The sequence below is a fragment of the Athene noctua genome, chromosome 1 (genome assembly GCF_965140245.1).
Source record: "Athene noctua chromosome 1, bAthNoc1.hap1.1, whole genome shotgun sequence".
Classification (NCBI taxonomy): Eukaryota; Metazoa; Chordata; class Aves; order Strigiformes; family Strigidae; genus Athene; species Athene noctua.
The window spans coordinates 171,063,534-171,077,319 of NC_134037.1; the positions used below are offsets into that span (position 1 = coordinate 171,063,534).

General features: G+C 37.8%; 1 protein-coding gene across 1 annotated transcript in view; it reads right to left on the bottom strand.

Moving 5' to 3' along the window:
• Positions 1 to 13,786, bottom strand: part of SYTL5 (synaptotagmin like 5) — a 67,177-nt gene that overhangs the window by 7,175 nt on the left and 46,216 nt on the right. Inside the window, exons 9-13 of the mRNA XM_074929579.1 lie at positions 12,129 to 12,221; positions 8,005 to 8,070; positions 6,871 to 7,049; positions 5,901 to 6,003; positions 3,561 to 3,722 (exon numbers count right to left, since the gene is read on the bottom strand). Of these exons, the coding sequence (XP_074785680.1) occupies positions 3,561 to 3,722; positions 5,901 to 6,003; positions 6,871 to 7,049; positions 8,005 to 8,070; positions 12,129 to 12,221 (603 nt within the window). The remainder of the gene's footprint in view (positions 1 to 3,560; positions 3,723 to 5,900; positions 6,004 to 6,870; positions 7,050 to 8,004; positions 8,071 to 12,128; positions 12,222 to 13,786) is intronic.

Genomic DNA, 13,786 nt, shown 5'->3' on the forward strand with positions numbered 1-13,786 from the left:
TTCTTAGACATATCAAGACATACCAGCCCACTTTCAGATAATTAGACATTCCAGATCGAATGCTATCACATTTTTAGAAAACTTTATGAGCTAGGGAATGCTAGCTCTCAGAAGAATAAAGCCACATGACATTAGACACTGTTCAGTGAACATAACAAAGGAGAGAGATATCTAGCATATGAGTAAGTGAAGCAAACAAACAGAAAAAACCCTCAGTTTTCTTTCTGAACATACACACTGTAGCTAATTTAAACTGATGTTCAGCCCTTATTTCCCCCAATCAGGATTTTAAACCATAATTGGTTTAGTATACTTTAGAGGAGTCACTCCCGAGTCTCTCTTGGAATGGAGGTGTGGGGAACCAAGGCAAGTGAAGAGAGCAGAGTCCAGCTCTGAAATAGAAAAAATCCTTGAAAACTTATTCCCAGTGTCATTTTCTACACAGCTACTATTTCTGCATCTTTTTTATTTTATACGTTTCACTCTTGTCCAAACAGAATGTATTCAGTGCTCCGCAGAGCATCCTTGCTAAAACAACATTAGGCCTTCACTGACACATGCTGAGCTTCCATTCGCGTTGTAAGAAGTTGGCAACTACATTTTAAAACAGTAGATACAACACAGAGAGAACACGTGCCAGTTCAAACTGACTTCTAGAAAAATAAGGTGCAGTAAAAAAAGAAGTCTTGCACATTTACATTAGACATGAAGTCTATGAAAAACTCAGGTATATGCTAACCTTGATCGGTGATGTCCACTAATGGAGGTGGGACTACTCAGATGTTCACATTTCTCTACATGCTTCAGTACCTAGGTTTGGGTACAAATCAACAAATCTTCCTGATCTCTCAACAGGGACAAAGCACATGTACAAAGAGAGAGGGCCCTTGAGTGCTGACACACACACCAAGGTACCACACAAGCCTTTAAAGAACTACTTATATAGATCAATGTCTGATCAGTGACAGTATTTCTCTGAAATGCATTCAGCTTGTTTCCTGACTCCCCAGGAAGGTCAAAATTCTACTATCAAGAGAAAACACAAACAAAAAAACCCACCAGAAATACATACGGTGATACGCACAGAGTCAGCACTGCCTTCATATCACAGACTCCAGGCTAAGGCACTAACTGTGTTTAGTGGGGCTAAGTCTGTACACAAGGATGGAACAGGGAACAAAGCAATTCTGGTGATAACAACATGGCCCTTTTGAGACTTGGAAGCACTTTTACAGCAGCACAGATATTCCTGCACTGACTCTGAGAAAAAGGGTCCTGTCTCCACCACTGTCTGAAGTCAGTTGCTACAACAGAGGACAGAAGAAAACCTGTAGTAAATGGTTGTGGTATAATTTGCACAACATCCAAATCTTGCCAGCCAGGCAGCTCACTTATGGTCTAAACTATGCAAGTTTAGGATCAAGTTTCCCATAAAGGCAGCAAGGATTATTTTTTCTGTTCTACTGGTAGACAAGTGATGGTGCAAGTTCTTACGTCAGCAACAATTTGTCAACCTCCCCCCCCAAACCCACATATAACATGGCTCTAGACTCTGACCCCTCTTTAACCACAGAACTATTTTATCTTCTTTTTCTGATTTAACCACACTCTTTAAAAACAGACATTCAACGCTCACAGAAGAAACAGGTCTTAAGTCTCCAACCCTTTCGCTAAAGCAGCTAAATGACTCATGATAGAACAAATAAAGCACTGTAATAAAACCCAAGAAATGTTTCACGCCATTCCTGCCTCTATCAGGCAGATCATATGGGAGAACAGCATGGAATCTGCATGTGTATTAATCTGTGCTTTTTTTAAAAATTCAAAATGCAATAATTTATATTTAAAAAAAAAAAATTCCTGTATGATCAAAAATCTTAGCAGTATTTTAAGTTTAGAGACTTATAACAATTTAGGAAGCAGACAAGACCAATTCTGTTTGCTTTCTTTGGTAAAAAAGAACTAATTTTAAAATCTTTTCATGGGTTTGGAAATGATCTGGCAACACCTTCCAGCTGGAATAAATGAAACGCTTAGCGCCTCATTACTTTTTTCCTGAGCAGGAGAGCTTCATGACTGTCCCTGTTAGAATTAAAAGGAACCACACACACACAAATCCCCAAAGATTGAAATGAGATGACAAAGAGACTACTGCATGATAAGATGATCAATGTCAGACCAACACTGCATACAAACTGCAAGCAAAACAAATACTAGATGTCTATCTTATTGTTGTAGACCGATGGGTACTAAATAAGGGCAACATCTGACACTACCCAGAGTTAGGACAGAGATGTAGTAGACATTTCTTCTACTTCAAGAGCAGACCCAACAGAACTTACTTACACGAAGCAAGCTTGTGAGGAGGATGATTTAACCCTGGCCTGGCCACAGCGCTGATTGAAAAATGTTTGCCATCATTAGTCACATTCTCTTCCCGGTCTCACTTTGTCTGGACCATGAAGGAAGAGCTGGTGGTCACCCTTACTAACAAAGCTGAACTAGGAAACTAGGAATGATCTTCCTTGTCACTTATAAAGTGTGAGACGTGTAAGTGGTCAAAGAATAGATCAATTTCCTTATGTATCTTCTGACAAATTATATACTAAAGTGTAAATCTGTGACACTTTAGCTGTAAGCCTCACAAAGGGCTAGACCTAGAAATTAATTATACAATAATCAGATCCATCTCCCACCTGAGAGAAAGGCACAAATCAAACACTCCCCGTCCTAAAACCCTGAATGTAACACCATGCCCTTAAAAAATAATGAACACAGAGTAAACAAGTAATCTGAGTCTATCTCCACATCACTTGCAATAAAACATTGGATTTTTCTACAGCAAGAAAAATACACTTTCTGAAATGGCAATCTAAACCACTGGAATTTCTCAGGAGTCTGGCTGCTGCAGGAGCAAGAAAGGCAAAAGCTTTTAATCCTCTAGTTTACAATAGCTCTTCGAATCTCTTCCAAAAATAAACACCTCTGCCAAAGCAGGAGGTGCCCTAGAGACAGAAGTTATCCTATCCTTAGCTAAGTATAATGCAAGTCCTGTTTCACAGACCAGATTTGCCTTCTGAGAAGCCTTATCTTGCACCTTCCTAATTAAGGCAAATGAGAGACTAAGAAGTCATTTTGCCACAGCTGAAAAGTGTGAAGCACTTTGAACTGAAACAAAAAAGATCTATTTCTTTAATAAACTGTTAAGGGTTAAGTAGGAGTGTATGGTAGAGAAGTCCTTTGGTTTACATGCTGATTTTAAAAACCAATCAATTTCTTTACTAGGTCATTCCTCCAATGCAGTTTATTGCAAGATGAACTTAACACTTTTTTAAAAGGTGGGGGTTTCGTTTTTGTTTTTAAGTAGCCAATCACATGTAAAGTTTTCATGAAGGCTTTAAAACTAGTACGTTTTGATGGAATAAAGAACATGGATATTATATTTATTACCATATTAGACACTCAAAGTCACCGTTTTATAAACACGTTCCAAAGGAAAAATAACTAAGCCTTGCTAAATTTGCCTTGCAACACTTTCACCGGCCCCTGGAAACCCTTACCTTGGGCTGCAGCACAAACCACTCATCGCCCTGATTTTCGAAGTTCCAGGAATCTAATGGAATTTCCACCTCCCCAAGGAAGCTGTTGTGTCCAAATCTGTCATAGTGCCAGACAGAAAGCTGTAGGGTCCTAGTTTCTAGCTGTGTGTGACTGATGACATACTACCAACAGAAAAAAAGAGAAAAAGAAACTCTCAGAATAAGCATAAATAATAGTTTCCATGGAGTCTTTTACAGCTCTAGCTCAATTTCACAAAGCCCACAGCAGCTAACAAAAGAAGCATGAAAGAGATTTGTTTTCTTTGTAAACAAGACTTTTCTAGCTAGAAAGTTCATGATATTAATGCTAAACCTCTCTTCTTTGCAGTATGCATCCAATGGTAAGATCATGATTGAGTTTTTTTCTGAGTTATTTACTGGGTACTTATGACTATAACGTAAACTATAACGCTTAAAACTGTGATCCTGTGAATTCCTTGTATGTTTATGTAAAAGAAGCAGATCAACATCAAAATTTAGTTTGTAAGAAGAAAACCCCCTGGTTCCTTTCATCTGTAGAGAATCTGCTGTATACTATTTTCTAGAAATGTTGTCCTCCTCTCCTTTTCAACTGCTATCTTTGTAACTTATGAAAAATTGTTCTGAAAACAAGTAAAACTGCATCTGCAAAGCATTCACCAAGTGTCTGAGTCTTAGTAACCACTGTTGGTTTTGAAAGCTATTAAAAAACTCCTCTGAAGAAACATCATATTCTAGCAAATACACAGAAAATTAAAAACATCTGGAATTCTAGCTCTGCAAACTCTGCTTTTAGCAAAAGGCCCATTAATTCCCTGAAATTCACCCTTCTCCTAGTGTTAGCTGAGGAGACCCAGATGTCTCCTTTTTTGCATCAAGAATGTCTGAACACAGACACATACTCTCCAAAAGCTGAAACAGTCAAGTCAGTTGGTGAGCCACACAAGTAGTGTATTCATGTATAGATTTGTCTACGATGCCTAAACCCAGATGGCAACAGTTCCACTGTGAGATGTCATATTTAGCAACAATAGAATATAAGTCAAAGAGAGAAGATAGACATGTAATTCTTCTTTTCTAACAGTAGTAACAGTTGGGATGAACAGATGTAACACTTACCTACTCACAATTCAAGCAAGCCCTCTTTGTTACAATTCACATTTTTAGCAAGCTGCTGGGTCCTGTCTTCACTAACTTCCCTACTAGCAAACATGTTTAGTGCTATGTTCCTTGCTAAATAGAGTCTAACACACACACCCCCACCCCCCACCCTCACCTCCAGTTCAGCAAATTTTAACTTTACTATAAACCATTTAAAAATGAGGCTATACAAGAGACTCTCTCCCTTGGCAAGCAGTCTGGTCAGATCAAGCATGTATGCCTGCAAAACGGTTTTGTAGCCAGGTTAAGCCAAGTATACTGGCCAGGAACATCTATTAGCCTCTCTTACAAGAAACTTATCCACACCATCACCGAAATTATGGAAAAAAAAAAAAAAAAAAAAAAATCAGGAGAAACTGAAGAGTTTCTGGCTTTGTGACAGCCAGATGGGATAACTTGTGAATCGACAAGGAACGGGGAATCACCAGGAGCCTTGTGGTCCAGGTGCCAGACAGGCAGTGAACTGGGCAGAAACTCTGCCCTTCCCACCTGCACCACAGAGCCAAGGAGGTAAATAAGCAGGTCGTGTGGACCTCAGAATAGTTCAGCCTCTGTAGTGGATGTGGGTAAAAGGCAAGGAAGGAAGAGGCTGGGCGCTCTGCTCCACTAGCCCTCAAGGAAGCAATCAGTCATCTTTTGCAACAGAAGATTAACTTCACCACAGCTTTTTAGGAAGGCAGGTAGTGAAGCCGATGTTGGCATTTTCTTATCGAAGTCAGTTCTGCTTTAAAAGTAAATTAAAGCCTCCAGACAAATTCAGATTTTATTGCAAAAGGTTATTTTCTCTTAAAAAATCACTTGGATGTGAAGCTTTAATCTAGCTCTATTTCAGCATCAGTTGCTAACTTATGGTTTACAAAATCTTTAAGGTGCTTTTAACATCTGTGAGCTCAGGCTAGGCAGGAACATCAGCAGTTTTGAAACAGATCTATGGAAACTAATAGAAATTTTACCTATAAAGAGCTCAACCAAACAAAAACACTTCCTCAGTGCTGAACCAGAAATTACAACTCATAGGCTTACTAGACAGTTTTGCTTAAATACATTCCTTTTGAGGCATCTCTTCCAAATTCTAATCCTCATATTGGAACACTTATAGAAAATGCCTGTGAACACAATCTGAACATTCATCACAGCCTGAGAGAGAGACAGTGTTCTCACCTTCAGTGTTTCATTAAAATCTGGATTCGTGCAGTTAGTTTTAATTTTGGTCTTGCGCTTACTTTGGCGGGACTTATCAGGCAGAAGGTATGTTTTGACATACCTGCAGATCAAGTAGTAAATTATTAGCAAGGAGTAGAAATGGCCAGTTTGAGCAAAGACTTGACATGGCTGCAAACATACAAGGAAATGAATTTTTGCAGTCTAAACAATATACACATGTAACAGAGAATATGTGAAACATGGAAAGGTGTGGCCTTTATCTACAAACACAGCAATACTATTCAGATAGGATCAGAATAAAAAAAAAAACAGAGCTAAATCAATTTACTCATCCTCAGAAATGCTGAAAACTTTCCTAACACTTTCCTTTTTGTAGTATACAATTACCAACTGCTTACTTATGAAAACACATACACTGAAAATACAAGAAAATTAAAAACATCATACCTTGCATATGATAGGATTACACACGATTAGAGACACTAATTATTAATTCCTGATGAGAAAATACGCATATTATACTGAAAACTATAATGAGAAGCCCAGAAAACGTGGTCCGTACAAGTGAATCAATAGACGCGTGAAACCAAAGTTATCTCTATCCCTTCCTCCCTCCAAAACATCACTCCTCTCATATACTTTCGTCTTGATTCTAGAAGTAAGAAATTGGTTCATCCTCTCCATTCCTTCATACTGTCTGCCCTTTTGCAAAGATCGCTGTCAACAGGTTGAAAATGTAATTAATATTATTTCCCCAGAACTGGCACATGTTGGCCTAAAAAACATCTTGAAAATGCATTTCCCACAGGGAATCCAAAACCAACCATCATCAAAACACTGGCTTGTGGCAACTAGATCCTATGAGTTCTCAAGTTCCTACCACAATGCCAGGCATTATATCACTGCGTGTGACGCAGTGGAGGACAGCCCTAGCAGAGACTAAAAGGAAATTCTTCTCTGTGCTTACGGATCTGTCCTTTGCTTCTTCTCATCTGCAATGGCCAGGTTTCTGCAACTTTTTACCAGGATGCTGAGGGCACCTGTTTTGTAGCTGTAGTTGATGTTGAGAAGGATTTCGCCGCTGACCTTCACGTTGCCATAGTCACCAGTTTCACTATATACACTCAGCATGCTGTTTATACTAGTCTGGAGGGGGAGAGAAAAAGGACTTAGAGGCTTAAACAAAGTACTTACTTCCAGAATCTGCTTTTTTCTTACAGTCACAGCCTTGCAATATTGACACACTTGTTAGGACTTGCTATGAAAACAGACATATCATAGAACAGAAATACCACTTGCTCATATTTGACATAAAAGGGAATAAGAATTATAATTAATAACAACTTAAATGTCTAGACAGTTGATGTTTTTCCATGCAAGACTCAAAGCTATTTATAAATATGACTAAATCTAAATTACCACTATTTAATTCATGCACGAACAGAAGAGCAGACAGGCTACATAAATTGTAAGCTCACATAAGTTCCAAGTAATAATTAAAAAAAAAAAAAAAAAAATCACCTTTCTGGTTCAGTTGTCCACCTAATTTTTACTGAGTCTCATAAGACAACTGCTGACAGAACCATTAGAATAAGTTATAAGGATGCTCCCCATAATGGAGCTGGTATAAAAGCATGTTTGTTTAAAGCAACACCCACCTCTCATTAGTAATTCTGAAAGAATGAGCAAAATTCCACACCCACCATTTCAGAAACATTCCTAAAGCCAAAAAAGTTTTGCAAAAATCCCACAGAATTTACCACTGCAGTGTAATATATCACCCTGCAGTCTCTTTTTTCACTCATACCATACAGAGTATTGCTGTGAGGATTTTTGCTTCAAAAGATTACAATTAGGAAAGAACTAAATATTTTTAAAGAAAACCAAAGCATTATGCACACTGTCAGAACCAAAGGCATTCAAGAAGTCTGGTGCACATTTTCTTTTGAGTCATTGAGCAAGACTGCTCAAAAAACATATATAGCCATCTAAGTCCTAACACATAGGAACGCTGCAAGACACACAAGTATAGTCTTCAACACAAAGGGAGAAAAGAGAGAGAAACCTCAAAAGTAAGCTAAGCAGAGGATTCAGAACTCACAGTATCACCATCTGTTTCAGGCACATTTAAATACGTCCATTTTCTGTCAGAGCCTTCTGGGGAGTTCTTTAAAGAAGGCAGTGCCAAAGATCAAGAGAAAAAAGCATTAGATAGCTGCAATAAGAAAAAACAATCGCAGTGATAAATCTTTACCTATACAGACAGGTAAAGGAAGTTTGTATTGCAAAGCCGTAGCAAGCAAGAAAAAGGTATCACACCAAGTCAGAGAAAATCTAATTGTTTTCTATATACTTCAAGTATTGAAGGACACATGGCTCAAGGTAATTAAATAGAAATGAAGTATCTGCAGTACCAAAATAAATTAATTACATTTTAGAATTTGGATTGGATTTGTCCTCATTTATGTCCGCATGAAGTTAATTCTCACTTAAGCTAGTCAAAAGCTAAGTATTCATGTATTTACATGATTGGCACCTTTGTAAGAAATTGCAGTTTCTCTGTGGAGTTTGTAAGAATAGATAAAAGTGCACACATATGTCTAAAAATTTTGGGGAAAAAAATACAGTAATTGAATATTGGGTAATATTCAATTAAAAATTCAATTGGGAAAGTAATTGAACATTTCCCCTCTTCTGCTTGCTAGAGCAATATTCGAAAATCTCATCAATGAGCTCAAGGGAAACTACATCTTGATCTACCTCCTTCCCTATCGGCTGCAGGGAGGATGGAAGAATACAGTCAAGAGGAAGAACCACACACAAGGAATTGGTCTGTGGCAAAACACAACTCTCCAAGCAGCCTGACTAAGGCCCCTGCAGCGAAAAAAGCTGGAGGGATAAGCCAACCTGTGTCAATATGGTAAACAGCAGCAGACATGAAAAACCAGAACAAACAATCACTATCCATAAAGTTTATTATTCCTACATGATGTATATAATTAAGAGCAAAAAAGAGTGGCTTTTTGTGTTTCTGAAGGCCGCCTTGATCCTTTGTTTAAAAAAAAAAAAAAAGGGAAGAAAAAAAAATGCTTGTCCTTTTATTCCTTTTTTCAATTGGCTGAAATTCCATAAACAGGACTGGTTAAAACTACTGAAGAATTAGCAACAAACACTGACAAACATGTCATACCTACTCCTACTCCTAATATGCCTCGAGATAAATTCCAGCCTTTACCATTTATGCATTTCCACTTCTAGCATATATGAAAACGGGTATCCTTGAACCCTGTTAGTGAACAGTCCCAGTACGTGCTACAAAATGCTTAAACTATCTCTGTAACAGGAAAATAACAATCTGTGTACCCCCTTTAGAAAACAAACAAGGTTATACCCACACGAGGAGGTAGATGAGTTGTTCTGTACTGAATCCAAATACTCTTTTTCATGATCTTTAGGTAAGTGGGCAGCAAGCGATAAAGGATTGGGAAAAAAAACCCACAGAAAGTCCTAAACAAATAGATGACCTCCGACCCTAGAATTTATACAAACACAATTTCTGAATTGCTTACAAACCACAAACAAAATAACACAAATTCAGTAGAAGTATTTGATATACTTGACTTTTTTTCCCCACAGATTCTGTTCTGTGGTGTTTACACTGGAGGTTACATACACTAAATGTAACGTCCTTAAGAAAGCTACTCATTTTCCAGTTTCATAAGCAGTAAACAACGACCAGATACAGAGGATGTGAAGCCTCATTTTAGTACCTCACTAAGAATTCTGTTTGTTTTGCATCATATCTTATCACTGCAGTAAGGCACTGAAACAATTCAGTTTCACTGATGTGATGGATCTTGACAACACCACATTAATATGGTTAGTAGAGGAATCAGTGAAGGATGCAAGGAAGAGTAAATACACAGTTCATGTATTAGCTTTGGGAAAATACAAAGAAAAATACCCTAATGCTGAGATACAGTTCCTGGTCATTTTCTATTTCTGGTTTTGATCACACATGTTACAGGTAGATTTCAAGTATATTTAGCCTCTGAGATATTTCCTTCTTTACATCAAACGCTTATCGTCAGAGTACCCATACTGTATTTTAAATTCTCATATTTGAAAAAAAGAAAGAAAAAAAAAAAGAAAAACCATGCAGTTAGAGCCTATTGTTCATTAGTAATGTTATTTCAACGTGACTTAATAGTACACAGTCATTTGACAGATGAGTCCATCAAAAAAATCCATGCAGTGTAGAAGGCTCAAAGGCTTACAACAAGCAGAGTAAAGGCAAAAATAAGAGAGAGGGGGAATGTAAGTAACTAGTAACACACACTTAAGGGGACTAAAAAGAAAGAACCTGTAAAATTGACCTGCTCTTGCAGGGAGAATCAGCTTGCCATTCGCAACTTCACCATTAACATAGCATGCAGTGACATTAAAAATCATGTCATGGTGAATACAGAAACATGAGAGCATTGAGATGTGAGACTATCTCAAACCTACAGCACTGGAAAAGTTGTGCTTTACTTAAGAAAAAGGTCAAAGCAAAATCGATAGCAAAAGACAAAACTCAATGCACATACAATGCCTACAGCACACAGAGGGAAGGCTCTCTAAATGCAGTTCCTCAATTAGTGGCTGAAATGGAGAAAGCACTTAAGCACCTGCAACTCTCATATCAATATTCAGAGGAAATAAAAATGATTCTGTCTATAAAATCTACGGGACCAGAAAGCACTGGAGACAGTGAGTCATAGTCAACCTCAGGCAAGCGGGTCTAAATAGACCTGTGTCAACAGGCTACATTTGCTAAAGTCAGATTTGGTGTGAAGTGCGACAACACCTCTGTCGTGTCCGTTTCTGTGAACTACACAAAACAAAAGGGAAAAGGGCCTGCACAGATGGCCAGATCTAAGATACCAAAAATGTTCTGTGATGGCAATTTTCTCAGCCCTTTCTCCTCCACGGGTAAGCCAAACTTGGATTCAGCCAACTCCATCTCTTTGGGATCAAGAAGTTAAGTGGGCATTCCCTGGGCCCTGCTTGCCTGGGGACTAACGGGGATGCAGTCTAGAAAGGACAGTTCATTGTTATTGTTGTGGATCAAATTTTCTCTTCCCTTTTAGCATACAGACTTCTCACCTCTCCATCCTCTTCAATGCTCTCATACTCCACCTGCAGTTTGTTGCAGTTTTTTGATACCCTATATGCTGACCAGAGGTATTCAGAGGCACAAGTCATGAAGAAGAGTGGCCCGAGATGACTCCTCAACTTTTCTGAAGATGCTGTCAGTTGCCTACATCTTAAGCGTCAGATCCCAAAAAATGTGTAGATCCCTACACATCAGGTAGTCATAAACTAGACATGTTAAATGCTACTTTTATAATCCATTTTCTTTCCCAGTGAATAACAGACTGCATCAATGAACAGCATAAGGCTTGTTATACCAATTCTGTTGCATTACAAGCACCTGACAACCTGAAAATGCAGCTATCCTTTTAAAACCAACTTTAATTTGCAACAGTTAGACAACTGCAAGACTCAGACTTCTGATTTACAGTATATAGTCTGTGGGTATGACAAGAAACAAAAGGATGTTATGGAAAAATACAATTATTGCAGAAGGTAGAAAAGTTGTCACTGACCAAAATCCCCAAGTATCTCCCTCCTCACTGTAAAGATAAATACTTTTCAGATGTGGGTGGCACAGCAATCATATCATGAAGAACAGGGGAAGCTGGTTTGAGGGACAGACAATGATGCTACAGAAGTGGTATGTATTCAAACACACAGGCAAGTATTTGTGTCCCAAGAACGTCAATAATCAGAAAGTGGTTTGAGATGGAAGATCCCAGAATAGACTTGTTCTATTCATTACAAGTAAAGTAAGTGCTCCTCTGAAAAGCTGAGCAGTCATGTACTAAAAACACCTATGGTTTGCCTTCCCCACATGTCATCTTGGTAGTAACCTGAGCATGTGAGGAAATCTGCTGACGAGTATGCAAAATGGTTTTCTTGTTCCACATGCTGCAGATAACAGCATTTTAGCTTTGAATAGCAATAAAAATATAACAGAAGAACTATCTAAATGTTAAAGGATGTTTCTCAAGTGCAGGATGAAATACGATCTGCTGCTAAGTGGTATGAAGTTAAACTTTTTAGAAGAACAATGGTCTTTTCTGGAAGGAAAAAGCATATGTTTTCTACTCAGGATCTTACTGTTGATAATCCACTTGTCAAATGTCCATGTTTCCTTGAATAACGAGAGGCCACTATGTCATCAATATCTTCTTCTGTTTCATCCATATAATCCTAAACGACAAACAGGTATTTTAGTCATCATGTTCTGGTATGTGTTTTGTCAGCCTCTGTCACTTAGTTTTGTTTCATATATTTTCCACTTCAGGAACATGGTGCAGGATGTATTAAAAATTCTAATCTCTAGAAAAATTTTGATTTACATTTTCCACATCTTTTCACAGGCACATAGCACAGGGGAAAAGACACTGTTATGGTTTCAGTGCTCGATTTCTTAAGAACTAAAAAAACTTGACACACATACTTCATATCTTATTCTGGAGGCCAGCAACTGTGCACATAAACAAAACCCACTTCCATGCCTACCAACAATCCCATGTGAACTAACTTACCCTACTTACTACTACATGCATTCAGGAATTCAGGTTTGGAAACCTTAGAGGGACATGGTGAGAATTTTTCAAATCTTAACAAAAGAAATGAGAGAATTAAGGTCCAATACCAGGGCCCAGAGATTGTTGATACTGGTTTCCCTGAAGACATTTGTAGCCAGAAGCCATTAGATGACTGATTAATTGGTTACAGTCCTGGTTCCATGTTTTTATGGGACACATTTTTTACCATCCAATAATCCACTTTTCCAATGATTATCCATATTTATATCAGTCACACACAAATGGACAAGCACACAATTTTCATTACACTTGCACCCTTTCATGCTGAATTGGTGACAGACGACAATTCTGTGAACAGGACCATTATTAATACAGACCCATTTTCTAAGAGGAAGTACTGAAAGCTCCAAGTTGTTGTCAAACTACACACTTGTCCTGTCATCATACACAATATATTTGAAGGGTAAGCCAATAACCCAGTTGATGTGCATGTTTTAAAAGTAATAAAATTCCAGTATTATTTTAATAATTTAAAAAATGGGAGGGAAAGTCAGTAATTGCATAGCTTTACATATATCCTTGAGTTTCAGTAAGCAAGACTGAACTGTAACATCTTTAGTTTTCACTTTTTAAACACAGCAATAAAGTAAAATCTAAAAAGAAACTTAAAATCTGGTTGATGGACCTAATAGGACTGTTAACTTTAAGTAAAAGTTACAGAACAAAACTGCAACAGACAGGTATCATCCTATTAAGTGTATCTTGGAAATTTCAAGCATTTTATTAATGTATTAGGTATTAATGTATTTTGAAAGACTCTGCTTTTAGCTTTAATGGAAGTCAATGGAATGTTCACTTGGAAATGGAAGTTCAATTTTTTTATATCTGCTCTGCAGCTATAAAAATCTCACGTGGTGACCTACCTCACTCTCTATTGCTTAGTCGCTCTTACTATCTTAAACTAAGCAGAGAAGTACTGTATTCACATTCAGGAGTCTCAAAGATTTCTATGCTAATCAGGAAAAACAGAGAAGAGAAGAAATGCTGCTAGAGAGCTGAACTGTCACAGTTTATGTAAAGATCTGCAGATCATTTGTCATTAGTATGCATAAACCTAGCTGTTACACCTCTTCTCTCTTGCTCCAGTGACTGAACTGAAATGAAACCAGCTGAAAGTGATGCAAAATTTTCTATTACTACTTTCCAATTGTAACTGCATATTTA